Here is a 13,611-nt window from a genome sequence, read left to right as displayed (position 1 = left end):
GGATGGCCAAGACACGGCTAACTCTACTCTTCCTCCAACTCAACCATTCATTGAAAGAGGAAATTGAAATTCCACCCACCAGGACGTCAAACCCTGCTCAATTTAGATCGGGTAAGTCCTCTAAGTATAAAGAAGCATCTGATTATGTTGATAAGAACATAACTGATAATGTTGAAGGACCCGTCTGTCCTGAAAGATATATACAAGTTAGCTCTCATCAAGTTCATCCTATCCAAGATGTTCCCATTGATTCTCACATCTCCACTCGGTCAGAATTTGAGGAAACTCCAAGGCAAGACATCGAGCAGATTATTTAGAAAATTCTAGCCCCATGGCAAGCTTCTTTTATTTCCCGATTAGATGCAATGGAACAGAAGCAAGCATCATCCTCAAGTTCCCATAATTAGGAATTGGCAGGGTTACGATGGGAGTTGAGGCATGAATTGGGATAGATAAAACCCATGGTGTATTTTCCCAAACAAAAAACATGGTGTGCAAGACCCTTACTGTTGTTGAAGTTGTATCTTCGCAACTTGTCGAGATGGCCAAATCTCAAGGCTCTGTTGAGGCTAAGAAAATCAGAGAAAGTGAAGAAGTTTACAAACGTCTTCAAGATGAAGATAACGCAATTGTTAAGACCACTAAACAAGCTGAGGCTATGAAAATCAGGGCTGATAAAGAGGTTGCACGACGTCTTCAAGAGGAGATAAATTCAGATGAAGGCGCCCTGCCCTACAAACAAATACTACCAAAAATACCAAAGCTACTAAACGAAAGAAAATTGTACAACTTTCAACTCTAGCGGATAATGTTCCATTGATACAATATAGATCTCAAGTCGCGAACACTCGGTCCCAACCTGATGCACCTCCTTCGGAAATCCCACGTAGCACCAGGTCAGGTCATAGGCAATGACGAGCTGGTGAAATTAGCATTGATGGTGTGCTTAATTAACCGAGGAAAAGGAGCCCTAAAATCAATACTCCAGGGCAACCAGGTCAGGGCTTCGTAGAAAGATTCATGGGCGAACTCGCAGAACAGAACCCAAAACCGAAAAGAGGGAGACACTGAAACTCTTCCCTTACCTTTAATCTTCCATTTATGCATTTTACTCTTAGAATTAGTTTTGTTGAACCTTTGGCTACATTCATGTCGCTAACAATATTGGTTTATGCTTATCAAATAGGGATGCTCATATGATGATTATTCTAATATTTATGGCTGGTTTTGATAGTTTTAGGTTAAAACAATCAAAAAGGGAGAAATTGCAAGGAACTAGATTACTATTTTTGATTAAAACTAGATGGTTTAGAATATTTATATTAAATAATCAAAAAGGGAGAAATTCTTAGCTTAAACCAAACAATTAACTCGTTATAAACGGCCAACGATTATAAAATTATAAGGTTTTGAATATTTAGATTAAATAATCAAAAAGAGAGAAATTGTTATAAAAATAGTTAATTAATCATTAGTATTAATTAACTATTAATAAAGAACTTAATCAAATTAATTTTGTGCGGATAAAAGAAAACCAGAAAGAAAGATGATCGGTTTTATCTCAAAGAAAGCTGGTCGGTTTTATCTCAAGTTGAAAGCAGGTCGGTTTTATCTCAATCGACTTTATCTAAGGAACGTAAGCGGTTTTATCTCAAGTTGGCTTTATATCAAAGATGATCAGTTTTATGTTAAGACGTAATCGGTTTTATCTCAAGTCTTTTTTATGTCAAGACGTAATCGGTTTTATTTTAAGATCGGTTTTATATTAAAGACACGTAGCTAGTTTTATCTCAAGTTCGGTAATATCTTAAGATCGGTTTTATATCAAAGACACGTAGTCGGTAATATCTTAAAGTCGGTTTATCTTAAGATCAGTTTTATATCAAAGACACGTAACCTGTAGTATCTTAGTTCAGTTTTATCCTAAGTGCATCCGGTTATATCTCCAAGTCGGTTTTATCTTAAGCGTATCCGGTAGTATCTTAAGATCGGTTTTATATCAAAGTGTAACCAGTTTTATCTCAAGTTCGGTTATATCTCAAAGTCGGTTTTATCTCACACATAACCGGTTTAGGGTCAAAACGAACCACCAATATTCTTGTTTTGGTATCAATCAAGTATATGTGATATAAGAAAATTATTGGATATCCCCTTACATTTTAAAACATCTTTAAAAACAAAAACCCTAATTTTGATCACAAATTGTTTTGAACAAATTGTTCATCATCCAGGTCGATTGATACCTTGAGATGATGATCAACATGTTCCTGGGAGTTTTGTGAAGCTTCCCAAACCTTTGGATCAAAGAATCCAAGATCAAAAATAAGAATTACAAAACCTGCATTTTCTGTTCTTGAGCACCGAGAATCCTCGGTCCTAGTAGAGACCCAGGATCGAGAAAAATTGAACTTAGGACCAAGACATAGGACCGAGAATTTAAAATAGAACTGAGAGGTCTGACCGATGTTCTTGAGTTAAGATTGAGAGGCCCAATCAAAGATTTTCATCATGTACTGAGAGGTCTGACTTAGGACCAAGAAATCTGAGTCTAGGACCGAGACTCCCAAGACCCAAAACCAAGAGGTCTAACTTTGGGACCGAGAATCCCAAACCTATGACCGAGTGGTCTAAGTCTGGGACTGAGATTCTAAGACCCAGGACCGAGAGGTCTAACCTTGGGACCAAGAGCTCCCGAGCCTAGGACTGAGGGACTTAGCCTAGAGCTAGTCCCGGACCGAGAGGTTTATACACCTCGACCGAGAAACTTAGCACAAGGCTAACCCAGGACTGATAGGGTTTATGCACTTAGACCGGTAAATTTCAGCCAATGACCGAGAGTCCTTAGCACCTTGACTGAGGGACTGCGGTACTCAAACCATGGATCCCGAGACTGGACCGAGAACTCATTGACCCAGACCGGGGGTCTTTAGACCCTGACCGATAAAATTGAACTCAAGGCTTGGGACTCTGGTCCTAAGGGTTGTTTGGTTCCACTCAAAATTTAAATTTTTTTTTGTAATTTTGGGACCCCAATCCATTTTGTAATCTCGAGCGATTGAAAAATTATTTAAAAATATTTTTGGGATGTTTCCCAAACAAAATTTTTACTAAAGTTCGTTTGGTGTTTATTTCTAAACCCTGACACTCTAAAAAATGACTGATGTTCTTCAGGTATAATCATCCATAGTGATCATTAGTAACAGGTATCAACATTTTAAAACTTTTGTTTCAATATTTTAAATAATATTAAAACCTAGACACATGACTAAGACCGGAATAATAATCGGTAATAACTCAAACTTTATACAATCGATTTTCAAAAAGTCAAGTTTATAAAGTAAAGACATTTTTAACGGGTACAACGGATATAGTGCAAGAAACCTTTCTCGAGTATCATCAAACTTTGAACTAAAACGAAACTCCAGTGTAAAATACGTTTGTACATGTACACCCTTTTTATTAATTTTATTAAAATTAATTAGCGGCTCTATCTTCTAAAAAATAATCTTTTTTAGAATTAATTATGTTTAATTAATTTAAATCGGATTTCATAAAAATCAAATCGTTACTTGATTACAGCAAATTCCTATATTATTAAAAAATTTAAATAAATAATTATTTTTAAATAAATAATTTTAAAGCTGTCAGGTATTATCAAAATCTATTAAAATAATTTTTTTTTATTTTATAACGATCTTTGACATGCAAATCAATGTTGAAACCATTGAATCTCGAGTCACCCTGGACGCCGCATGCTGCGTGTCGACCACACGCGCTGATGCGTGATTCCCGATAGTTATAATTGTTATCACTCCATAATAAAATATATACTATATATATTTATATTTACTAGTGTCACACTGAAAGAGATAACTTATGTCGGTTGGATCACTCGACTAGTGGTGTAAATGAGTCGAATCAAGTCGACTACCATACTACTCAAACTTGACTCAGTTTGTATTATATATACTCGAACTCGATCGAGTACACAAACTTATACTCGAACTTGGATCATTGACAATTCAAACTAGGGGTGTAAACGAGCCAAGCCGAGCTCAAACTAGCCCTAGCTCGAGTTCGACTCGACTCGTTTTTTATTGGCTCAGCTCGGTCATATAATTATAGACTCGAGTTCGACTTGAAAGGCTCGAGTTTAAATATATTTATATATTAATTTCTTATATTAAAAAATATAGTGGAAGTCGAGAGTCCATTCATTGGACCGTAAAACCCTCCGCGTATTTTTTGTTTTACGCTCTGTAACTCTTCCTCAACTAGGACTTGGTTCACGTAAGCAGGCCCGGACCTGCTGTGTAATAAGTGAGGCAATTGCCTCAGGCCCAAATATTTTTGGGGCACTAAAATCTTCAAAAAAAAATATTATAATGATATGTTCATGGGATTATTTTTAAAAAGCCCATAAATAATAATTGATAACCTATCAATGATAAGCCCTAACTTAATTTGTATCCAAAAAAATAAAATAAAAAACACTATCTTACTTGGAGAAAAGAATCGCACGATTCCCATTTATCAACAAAATCAAGGAAAAGAAAAAAAAAATAAGAACAAGCATTCTGGAAAAAGAAAAGGAAAAACTTCCCCCAAACCCCAAGCCCGTCATCGATCCTCCAACTTGCCAGAATCGGAGCAGAAAACTCGGTCGTCTCCTTCCCCGAGCTCTTGGGCCTTTTTCTCTCGTTTTAGCCTTGTTTCTCGGCACTGCGCCACTTCCCACTAGAGTTCTTCCTTCGATTTCGGTGAGATTTTGGTTCGATTTACTTGATTATTTTGGTTGTTGAGGACTTGTCTGGTGGAATGGTGGATTCACAATCTGTATCTTACATCATTGCATAGCGGAAGTGCAACATTGTGGTTAATCATAGATTCATATAATGCTGGTTAATCTATAAATTTTTCATGCAGATTATCATTTAGAGTTTTAACAAGCATGCCTCCTATAAGAAAACAATTGTCTGGGGCAGAAAAAAGAAAGAAAAAACAAAAAGAAGATACTTTAATCAAAGCCAAGTAGGAAGCCTTAATTAGTATTTCACAAGCGATCAAATAGTAGAGCAAGTGAACCAGAATGACATCGATAATAAGTTGAATGATCGGGAACATGGTGAATTGAATGAACTTCGCAATGTAGACTTAAAATAGTCTAAAAATGAGAACGATATAAGTATGTTTTAAAGTGACACTGATGGAGATATAAATCAAAAGATTTTGTTTCCTTTAAATGTTGATGATCTAGGAAATTGGGACAAAATGCAAAATATTAGGGACTTTTTGGTTGATAGAGGTTCTAAAAGATATGATGATATTTTGTTTCCTCTTGATAACACTAGAAGACAATTGACAAATGGTGAGAAAAGTGACAGAAGATGGTTAGTGTACTCTGTTTCTATGGACAAGGTCTTCTGTTTTTATTGCAAGTTATTCAAAACTCAGAGAACCATTGACAAATGGTGAGAAAAGTGACAGAAGATGGTTAGTGTACTCTATTTCTATGGGCAAGATCTTCTGTTTTTATTGCAAGTTATTCAAAACTCAGAGAACCATGGCGAAACTTGGTTATCTGGCTGACGAATGATACAAAGATTGGAAGAATATCAGTCGATACCTCAATCTTCATGAAACTAGTAAAGATCATATAGATTGTATGACTAGTTGGATTGAATTAGAAAGAAGACTTCAAAAGAAAAAGACAATTGATAAAAGTGTGCAAGTAGCAATTAACAAAGAGAGAGAACATTGGAAACAAGTATTGAAGAGAATAATTGCAGTTGTGCAAAGAATTGCGAAAAATAACTTGACACTTCAAGGTGATTGGGAAAAGCTTTATGTTGAGAATAATGGAATCTTTTTACAGTTAATTGAAATGATTACCGAATTTGATCCAATAATGGAGGAACATCTTCGACGTGTTCAAGAACGACAGATTCATTACACTTATCTTGGGCCCAAAATCCAAAATGAATTGATATAGATGTTGACATCTGAAGTAAGAAGTTTAATTGTTGTAAAAATTAAGCATGCAAAGTATTTCACTTTGATACTTGATTGCACTCCAGATGCAAGTCACGAGGAATAGATGTCCCTTGTAATTAGATGTGTGGATGATTCAGAAAATGCAATAGTGGTTGAAGAATTTTGGATTGGATTTTTGAAAGTTAATGAAACTTCTGGGCTTGAGCTTTTTATAGAGCTTAAAAATATTTTGAGCAATCTCGAACTTGTGATTGACAATATAAGAGGTCAAGGATATGACAATGGATCTAATATGAAAGGCAAGCACAAGGGTGTATAAAATAGATTACTTGAAATTAATCCCAGAGCTTTCTACACTCCATGTGGATGCCACAGTATTAATCTCACACTATGTGATATCGTAAATTGTTGCCCTAAAGCGATGTCCTTTTTTGGTGTTATACAACGCATATATTCATTATTCTCTTCTTCTACCAAGCGGTGGAAAATTTTCAAAGATCATGTACAAGGTCTTACGATCAAGCTATTATCACAAACACGATGGGAAAGCCTTGTTGAAAGTGTGAAGCCCATAAAACACCAAACTTCAAAAATACGAGATGTTTTAATTGATTTGGCAAACACTTCTTATGACTAAAAAATAAAGAGTGAAGCTGAGGGCTTGACATCATTTGAACTTGAGAATTTTGAATTTCTAACTGGAATGATAATTTGGTACAAGTTATTATATGAGATTAACATTGTCAGTAAGTTTTTCCAATTAGAAAAAATGGATATTTATGTTGCTATCGGACAGTTAAAGGGGCTTATTTCTTTTCTCCAAGAGTTTAGAAAATCTGGATTTGATCAAGCCTTGGTTGAAGCCGAACATATTTCAAGTGAAATGGGAATTTAACCTATTTTCCGAGAAAAATGCATCATTCGGAGAAAGAGACAATTTGATGATATCAACAGTGAAGAGGTAACTCAATCTCCTAAAGAATCTTTTCGAGTTAATTATTTCTTATTTATAATTGATCAAGCTCTTTCTTCACTTCAAACTCGGTTTGAGAAATTTCAAAAGTACGAAGAAACCTTTGGGTTTTTATTTAGTTTGGAGAAGTTGAAGTCTATTGATGATGATGGTCTCTTGAGCTCATGTGTCAATCTTCAAAATTCTTTAACACATGATGGGCACTCCGATGTTGATGGATCAGATTTATTTCTAGAACTAAAGTTGTTAAGACATTTATTACCCGGAGAAGCAAAAAGAGCGATTGATGTGCTGAATTATTTGAAAACAATGGATGGTTGTTATCCAAATTCCTATATCGCATATCGAGTTTTGCTGACTATACCAGTTACTGTTGCATCTACGGAAAGGAGTTTTTCCAAATTGAAGTTAATTAAAACTTATCTTCGATCAACCATGTCGCAAGAAAGACTAAATGGGTTAGCTATGTTATCTATCGAGAAAAATATTATTGAGAAAGTTGATTATGCAAACTTGATCAATACTTTCGCTTCAAAAAATGCGAGACGAGTAATATTCAAGTGACTATGTACTAGTTCGGAACATGAATTTTATATTTTGTTTGGATCTTCTTTGTTTTTTTAGTATTTACTTATGACATATTGTTTTGATAACATTTTATTTCTAGAATTCATGTTACAAATACTATTATATTTAAAACGATAAAAAATATATGTATGAATATTAAGTTTTGAGGGCAGCAAGTTTTGTGCTCGTCTCAGGTCTCGAAATCTCAGGTCCGGCACTGCACGTAAGAATAGACGTATTGGTTCACACAAGAATATACGTAGAATACCTAAGAGAGTTATTAATGTTCAAACAAGTTTGAGAATAATATTTTCAAGTCGTGTATTGTATTTGAAATAAACTTGAAAACATATTAGATTCTATTATGTTTAAAATAGTTTTAAATTTTATCAAATATAATACATTTAGATTGCATATATTAAATAATATTTTAGTGTCATTATATTTATGATTTTAAAATATTACGTTTTTATAATTAAATTAATATCAAATCTATTTGTTTCCTTATAAATATTATATAACATATATTTTTTAATTTATAAGTATATTTTGAAGAGACAATAAACAATAAGCTCATAGATAATTTTATGGGTATATTTCAAATTTTGATTAAAAATAAAATATAATAAAAAAAAATTGTATATGATTAAGTTTGAAAAAGTTCGATGAGCCATCGAGCGAGTTTTACCTAAATTCGAATTCGGCTCGAGTCTTAAACGAGCTTGCTTGAGCGGAGCTCAAGTTCAGTTAAAATCGAATTCGATTTTAACCGAACTCGAATCAAACTTTAATCGAGCCACTCACGAGCATCTCAGCTCATTTACACCCCAATTCAAACTACTCGAGCTCAAATTCGAAAAATTCAAAAATTAAATTTTATTAATTAAAATTATATATTTTATTAATCTAAATAATATGTCAAACTTAGTATAGTGTACCTTTCACAGACTTATAACAATTAATGATCAAACTTTATATATAATCATAAATATTATTTAAATATGTAAAAAATTAGCTATAATATGAAAGATTGTAGGTGTAGAAGATCAATTTAATTATTTATCTATAACGTGGCAGTGACAGATCGAACATATGAAAGATCAATTTGCTTCTAAAATTGTAGATTGTAGAGTAAAGGAAAAAGAAAAACAGAGGAGAAGATAGACTAATATAAGGAGGAGAATCTATTATTGATGATTAAGGTTTCTATTTTGTATAATATTATAAATAGAAGTATTTATAATGGTGCTATTTATGATAAGAAATAGTTAAAAATTATTTAATTTTAAACATCTTATTAAAATAATAGTCTGAAATATATTTTAAATACTTCATTTAAATTAACACTTCTGCTGAAGATGTTTCCAAGAGACTATAAATCTCACCATACGCCAAATTCTTTGTACTGTATATAAACTTTTATTCCCTAGTAAAAGGCAAGATCATATATTTTCACAAATACAAATATTTTTCAAAAGTAACAAGATTATATAATATCAAAACTAAATTCATGATTTTCCATTAAAAATCATGACAGACAAAAAAAACAAAAATCAGATTCTGACCACAATAGAACTAATAAAAAAATAACTATCTAAAAGATAAACAGTTTCAGCATCTTAAGATCAACTGAGAAAATAAGGGAAAAAAAATGAAATCAAGCATAATTACTAACCAAACAAGGAGAAATATATCTCATCCCCAAAACATAATGAAATTGCATATGAATAATAATCACACAAGAATAAAAAGCAACTAAGACAAGTAAACACTAACAATATTAAACAACAAAAATTAGACAAGAAATGAGCATAGATATAACAAGAAAAGAACAAGGATGAAGATGCACCCCAAGAAGAAATAAAGGGTGAGATTATACTTGGTTTTATAGAAGAGTAGAGATATCCCATGTGCCAAAAGATCAAAGCAAATATAGAAAGACTTTATTCTTATCTCCATGACAGCATATAGGTGGACAACTTATAGGTGAAATCGCCATCTTTGACTTCAAAGTGAACAGACAACTGCAATTAATGAGGCAAAAATGGAGCTCAAGAGCCACATGGTTTCATGGTGAACATTCAGGACCAACCAGGGAACCAACCAAAAGAGAATAATTGAGGACAGTTGAAGAACCGATCAAGTGCAAGTATTATGCAACAAAGTCAGCTACAAGCTTGGTGGGGATCATAGTGTGTTTTAACCAAAACAGCTTGGAAATTTTCTCATGTTTGACTGTACTAAATACCAACCAAGATATGCAATCAATATACCCCAAAAAGGAACCAGAGATCTATAGTAAATTAGCCTGCCAACAAGGTTTTTAAAATATTAATATTGCAAAATGCAGAATCAACATTCCTCCAAATGTTAAGATAAACAGAAATTACCCGAATAAACAACCAGCAGCAATCAAGCAAGTACAAGATCCATAATATTATCAGTAGCGTATTGTCTCAAAGATCACACTTCCATTACATTTTTTTTCAATAGTCAGACATCAAAACGAGAAGACAACCTGAAAAATGAAGTGTCCAAGCTTCCAATTCCATGAAGGATTAACAGCATGACCCTTCAGTTCTCCAACTGCATAATATTAACACTTTCCTCAGATGAATAAATAAATAAATAAAATATGAGAATAATCAAAGAAGAGTGATTTTTGTCACCTCTCAAAACTCAAATAAATTTCATCCACGGTGTCCTCCTGAACTTCGACGCTCATATGGTCCTGAACGATCTCTACTGTATCGATCACCTCCACCAGAATCCTTGCTTCGTCCTCCATACCGATCCCCATTCCTCTCTGGGCCAGAGCGGCTACCACGACCTCCATCATCGCTACCATACCTGTCTTCCCTTCCGCCGCCATACCTGTCATCCCTGCCACCATATCTGCCTCCTCCTCCTCCTCCTCCTCCTCCTTCACCAGGGCATTCCCTAGCAAAGTGACCTGGCTTGCCACACTTAAAACAATCTCCACCACCACCAGATCCTCTGCCTCCTCCTCCTCCAAAGTCACGGCTATGATCACGACCACGATCTCTGTCTCGGTCACGGGGTCGGTCATCGCGATCCCTACCAGAGCCCCCCTGGTTGGGTTGAGCTTTCTCAACATTGATACTTCGTCCATCCAAATCAACTCCGTGCATTTCCTCAATGGCTTCTTCCATTGACTTCTTCTCATCAAAAGTCACAAATCCAAATCCACGAGAGCGACCCGAGAACTTGTCAACAGCAACCTAAGTCAAAGAAAATGTTACATCTAAATGAAAACACATTCTTGCAGACTTTTTCTAATTTAATATGAATTTTGTATCTTTTGATTTAAATATCAACATTATAAGCATGTGAAAGGATATTACTTTCTCAACATTATATCTCACTTGAATGTTTATATAGATGAGATAATTAATTGGACAATTCATAAATTTGTTGGTGTTTTCTAGTCCAAACCCAAACTCAAAATGTGTTTTCAAGCACAATATAACAAACAAACAAGTTAAGCACAATATTTATAAAAGTAGATTACCCTAGCCTCTACGAGGTGACCAAACTTTTCAAATGCATCTTTTAAACTTCTATCAGTAGTTGCCCATGCCAGTCCACCAATGAAGCAACGATACTCTTCAGATTCTCCCATAGCTTCTGCACCATTAAATGGTAAAAACAAGAGAATTGTGAAGAAACAGTTTGCAACTAGAGGGTATGCAAGTTTGTAAAAAGAGAAAAAATAATACGAATGCTTAGCATAATAAGAACCATTCTTGAAATACAAAATTTAGATGACACATACACACAAAAAGAAAATCAGATTTGTATACAGATATTTATGGAATATGGGAGAGCAATAACTTCGCCAAAGTTTACTTTTCAACCATATCCATCATCAAAACAAGCTCTAGTTACAGTATTGTTAAAAGGAGAAGTGCATATACAAAATCAATCCAGATAAAGGATTTAACGGTTGAAAAATAAGCCACAGCCATTTCACCAATATAGACATCACACAAATGAAACATGAATGCTTTTCAAAGATGAAATACTTGAAAGAACTAGACCATGGAACCAAAACCGAAATATATTTGCATAGACCACACTCTATATTCTTGAATTATAATAGTAGATCTACACTCAACAACCTTTTTGAGCTCTTTACCACGGAACGGTATTAAAAAAACATCAGTAATCATAAAAGGCTGGTCTTTTCCGTATATTAAGATTCAGTTGAGCTAAAAAAACTAAACGTCATAGACAAACGAATAACACGTCCATATATCAAATTAGTAAAGGACTGAACAACAGATAGAGATGTAGATCTACGAGATATTGTGAATGATATGTATATGAAAATATACCTTTTGAACGCGACCGGCCAGTAGAGAGAAGGCTGATAATGAAACTTATATTTCAAGTAAGAACCCTAATGAACGCAGGACTAAGTAAATTTATAGGCATATTTCCTTACAGGGTAAAGTATAAATAAAGTCCTCAAGGGTTGATTGAAAGAACAAATAAACCTTCAGTTTTAATATAATTTAACATAAATTTATACAAACTTAAGCTAAAATATAAAAATTTCAATTTCAAAATTGAAAGTTGAATTAAAGGATGATGGAATGTTTATCCTGAGTTGGAGACACTTCTTAAACTTTAAGGATGCTAAGATCCAAGTTTTAAGGCCTTATATGAAATTTCAAAATATTCAAAAGTTTGAAACTTTAATGGCGATTTTTGAAAATCTTCGATTGGAGGATTGAGAGTTGATCTCTTGACTTCGTATCTATCAAGGGAGGTTATTTATAGTCTCCTATGGTCGGCTCCTCGACCAAGTGGGCTGGATTGAGTCAAACAACCATAATGTTGTTTTGGCTGTTTTCCGGCCCGTTGTCGGAATTGACCGTGATGATGATCGTAGGCCTAGGAGAAATGATCACCGGAGTAGGGTGATCATTTCACCTTTTGAACGAGGTCAAAAGGTGGAGAAATGGAAGAGTTCCCTCTTTTAAAAATCAAAGATAGTTGATGTTCTTATCCCTATCGTCGTTGCGAGGAAAAAGACAACACATGGCGAAATGACATCGTTTCGTGTGTAAATTGCGAACACGGGATGCTTCGTTGGCGTTCCATCTAGGTTCCGTCCGAGATGAAGTATTTTGTCGTGTTTCAGTTAAAAAGGTTGGGCGCGCGTGAGCTGATCCAGTGCTTCGTGAGCGCGCCTTTTCTTCGTTGCAGCGGGCGACATAGACAGCTCATGAGAGTTGGATGGAAATCCATCGCCTATTTAAAGGTTGTGGTTTCAGTTGCAGTAATTCTTCCAAGCTTCGACTACACTGGATCACATGCATTTTCTTTTTATTTGAACGTAAGTGTTTGTTTGAAATTGATTTTTCTTTTACCTTTTTGCTTTATTTTTAAATTTTTCAAATAAACAAAATATTTAAAATAAATATGACATATATTTTGTCAATTTATTTTATTATTTGTATATTTTTTGGTGTAATAAATAATTTATTTGGGATAAAATGGATACAACATTTATCCTAAATTATTTATTTTCCTAATTTATTTTATTTGGCGATTATCCTTAATTAATTAAGATTTAATTATCACAATAATTAATCCAATTAATTGTTTAATTAGATTTTGGTATTGATTTTAATTATTTTGAATATATTTATTCAAAATAACTTTTTTTTTTAATCCATAAATTTGGTTTGTAGAATTTTTGTGCTTATAGAGTGACCCTCTCGAATCAAGTTTGATCACAACAAACTAGCTTTAAAAATGCAAATTCGAGTATGACATCTAACACTAATATTTTCTCATTCAATTTATGTTATTTGAAGGGTGATGGAATGATATACATGTAGTGAGATGATATTTGAGTGACTTGGGGTTTATGTAACATTTATCGAGGTGCTTCCAAGCATTGATCATGAATCTTTCTTTGGTGATTATCCTATTAAAGATAATTTCTTGGATTCTGTTTCACATATCTTAACAAGATTCACAAAATCAATAGGATAATGATATAGAGATAATTACAGGCATTTGAAAAATTAATTCATATTCAG

General features: G+C 33.8%; 2 protein-coding genes across 3 annotated transcripts in view; one reads left to right on the top strand and one right to left on the bottom strand.

Annotated features, from left to right (window-relative positions):
* Positions 1 to 9,386: 9,386 nt before the first annotated feature.
* LOC124939782 (glycine-rich RNA-binding protein RZ1A-like) lies at positions 9,387 to 11,959 on the bottom strand. Of its 2 annotated transcripts, XR_007099419.1 has the most exons (5): positions 11,893 to 11,959; positions 11,067 to 11,182; positions 10,204 to 10,776; positions 9,925 to 10,120; positions 9,387 to 9,842 (listed from the first exon to the last, which is right to left on the bottom strand). XR_007099419.1 is itself a non-coding variant. In XM_047480225.1 (4 exons), exons 2-3 carry the CDS (start codon positions 11,175 to 11,177, stop codon positions 10,225 to 10,227), a joined length of 663 nt encoding a protein of 220 aa, XP_047336181.1. In that variant the 5' UTR covers positions 11,178 to 11,182; positions 11,893 to 11,959; the 3' UTR covers positions 9,829 to 10,120; positions 10,204 to 10,224. The 2 variants fall into 2 exon arrangements, 1 of the variants encoding a protein (XP_047336181.1); XM_047480225.1 differs by having other exon boundaries at positions 9,829 to 10,120.
* Positions 11,960 to 12,680: 721 nt separating this feature from the next.
* Positions 12,681 to 13,611, top strand: part of LOC124939130 — a 2,779-nt gene continuing 1,848 nt past the window's right edge. Inside the window, exons 1-2 of the mRNA XM_047479640.1 lie at positions 12,681 to 12,899; positions 13,560 to 13,584. Coding sequence (XP_047335596.1) covers positions 12,681 to 12,899; positions 13,560 to 13,584 — 244 coding nt within the window. The remainder of the gene's footprint in view (positions 12,900 to 13,559; positions 13,585 to 13,611) is intronic.

The sequence above is a fragment of the Impatiens glandulifera genome, chromosome 5 (genome assembly GCF_907164915.1).
Source record: "Impatiens glandulifera chromosome 5, dImpGla2.1, whole genome shotgun sequence".
NCBI lineage: Eukaryota > Viridiplantae > Streptophyta > Magnoliopsida > Ericales > Balsaminaceae > Impatiens > Impatiens glandulifera.
This window is presented reverse-complemented; position numbering and strand designations above follow the sequence as displayed.

Excerpts from the sequence above, each read along its gene's own strand:
- LOC124939782 (XM_047480225.1), bottom strand. The coding sequence starts at position 11,177 with ATGGGAGAATCTGAAGAGTATCGTTGCTTCATTGGTGGACTGGCATGG. Across the intron at positions 10,777-11,066 it reads GTCACCTCGTAGAGGCTAGG|GTTGCTGTTGACAAGTTCTC; the intron begins GTAATCTACTTT and ends TCTTTGACTTAG.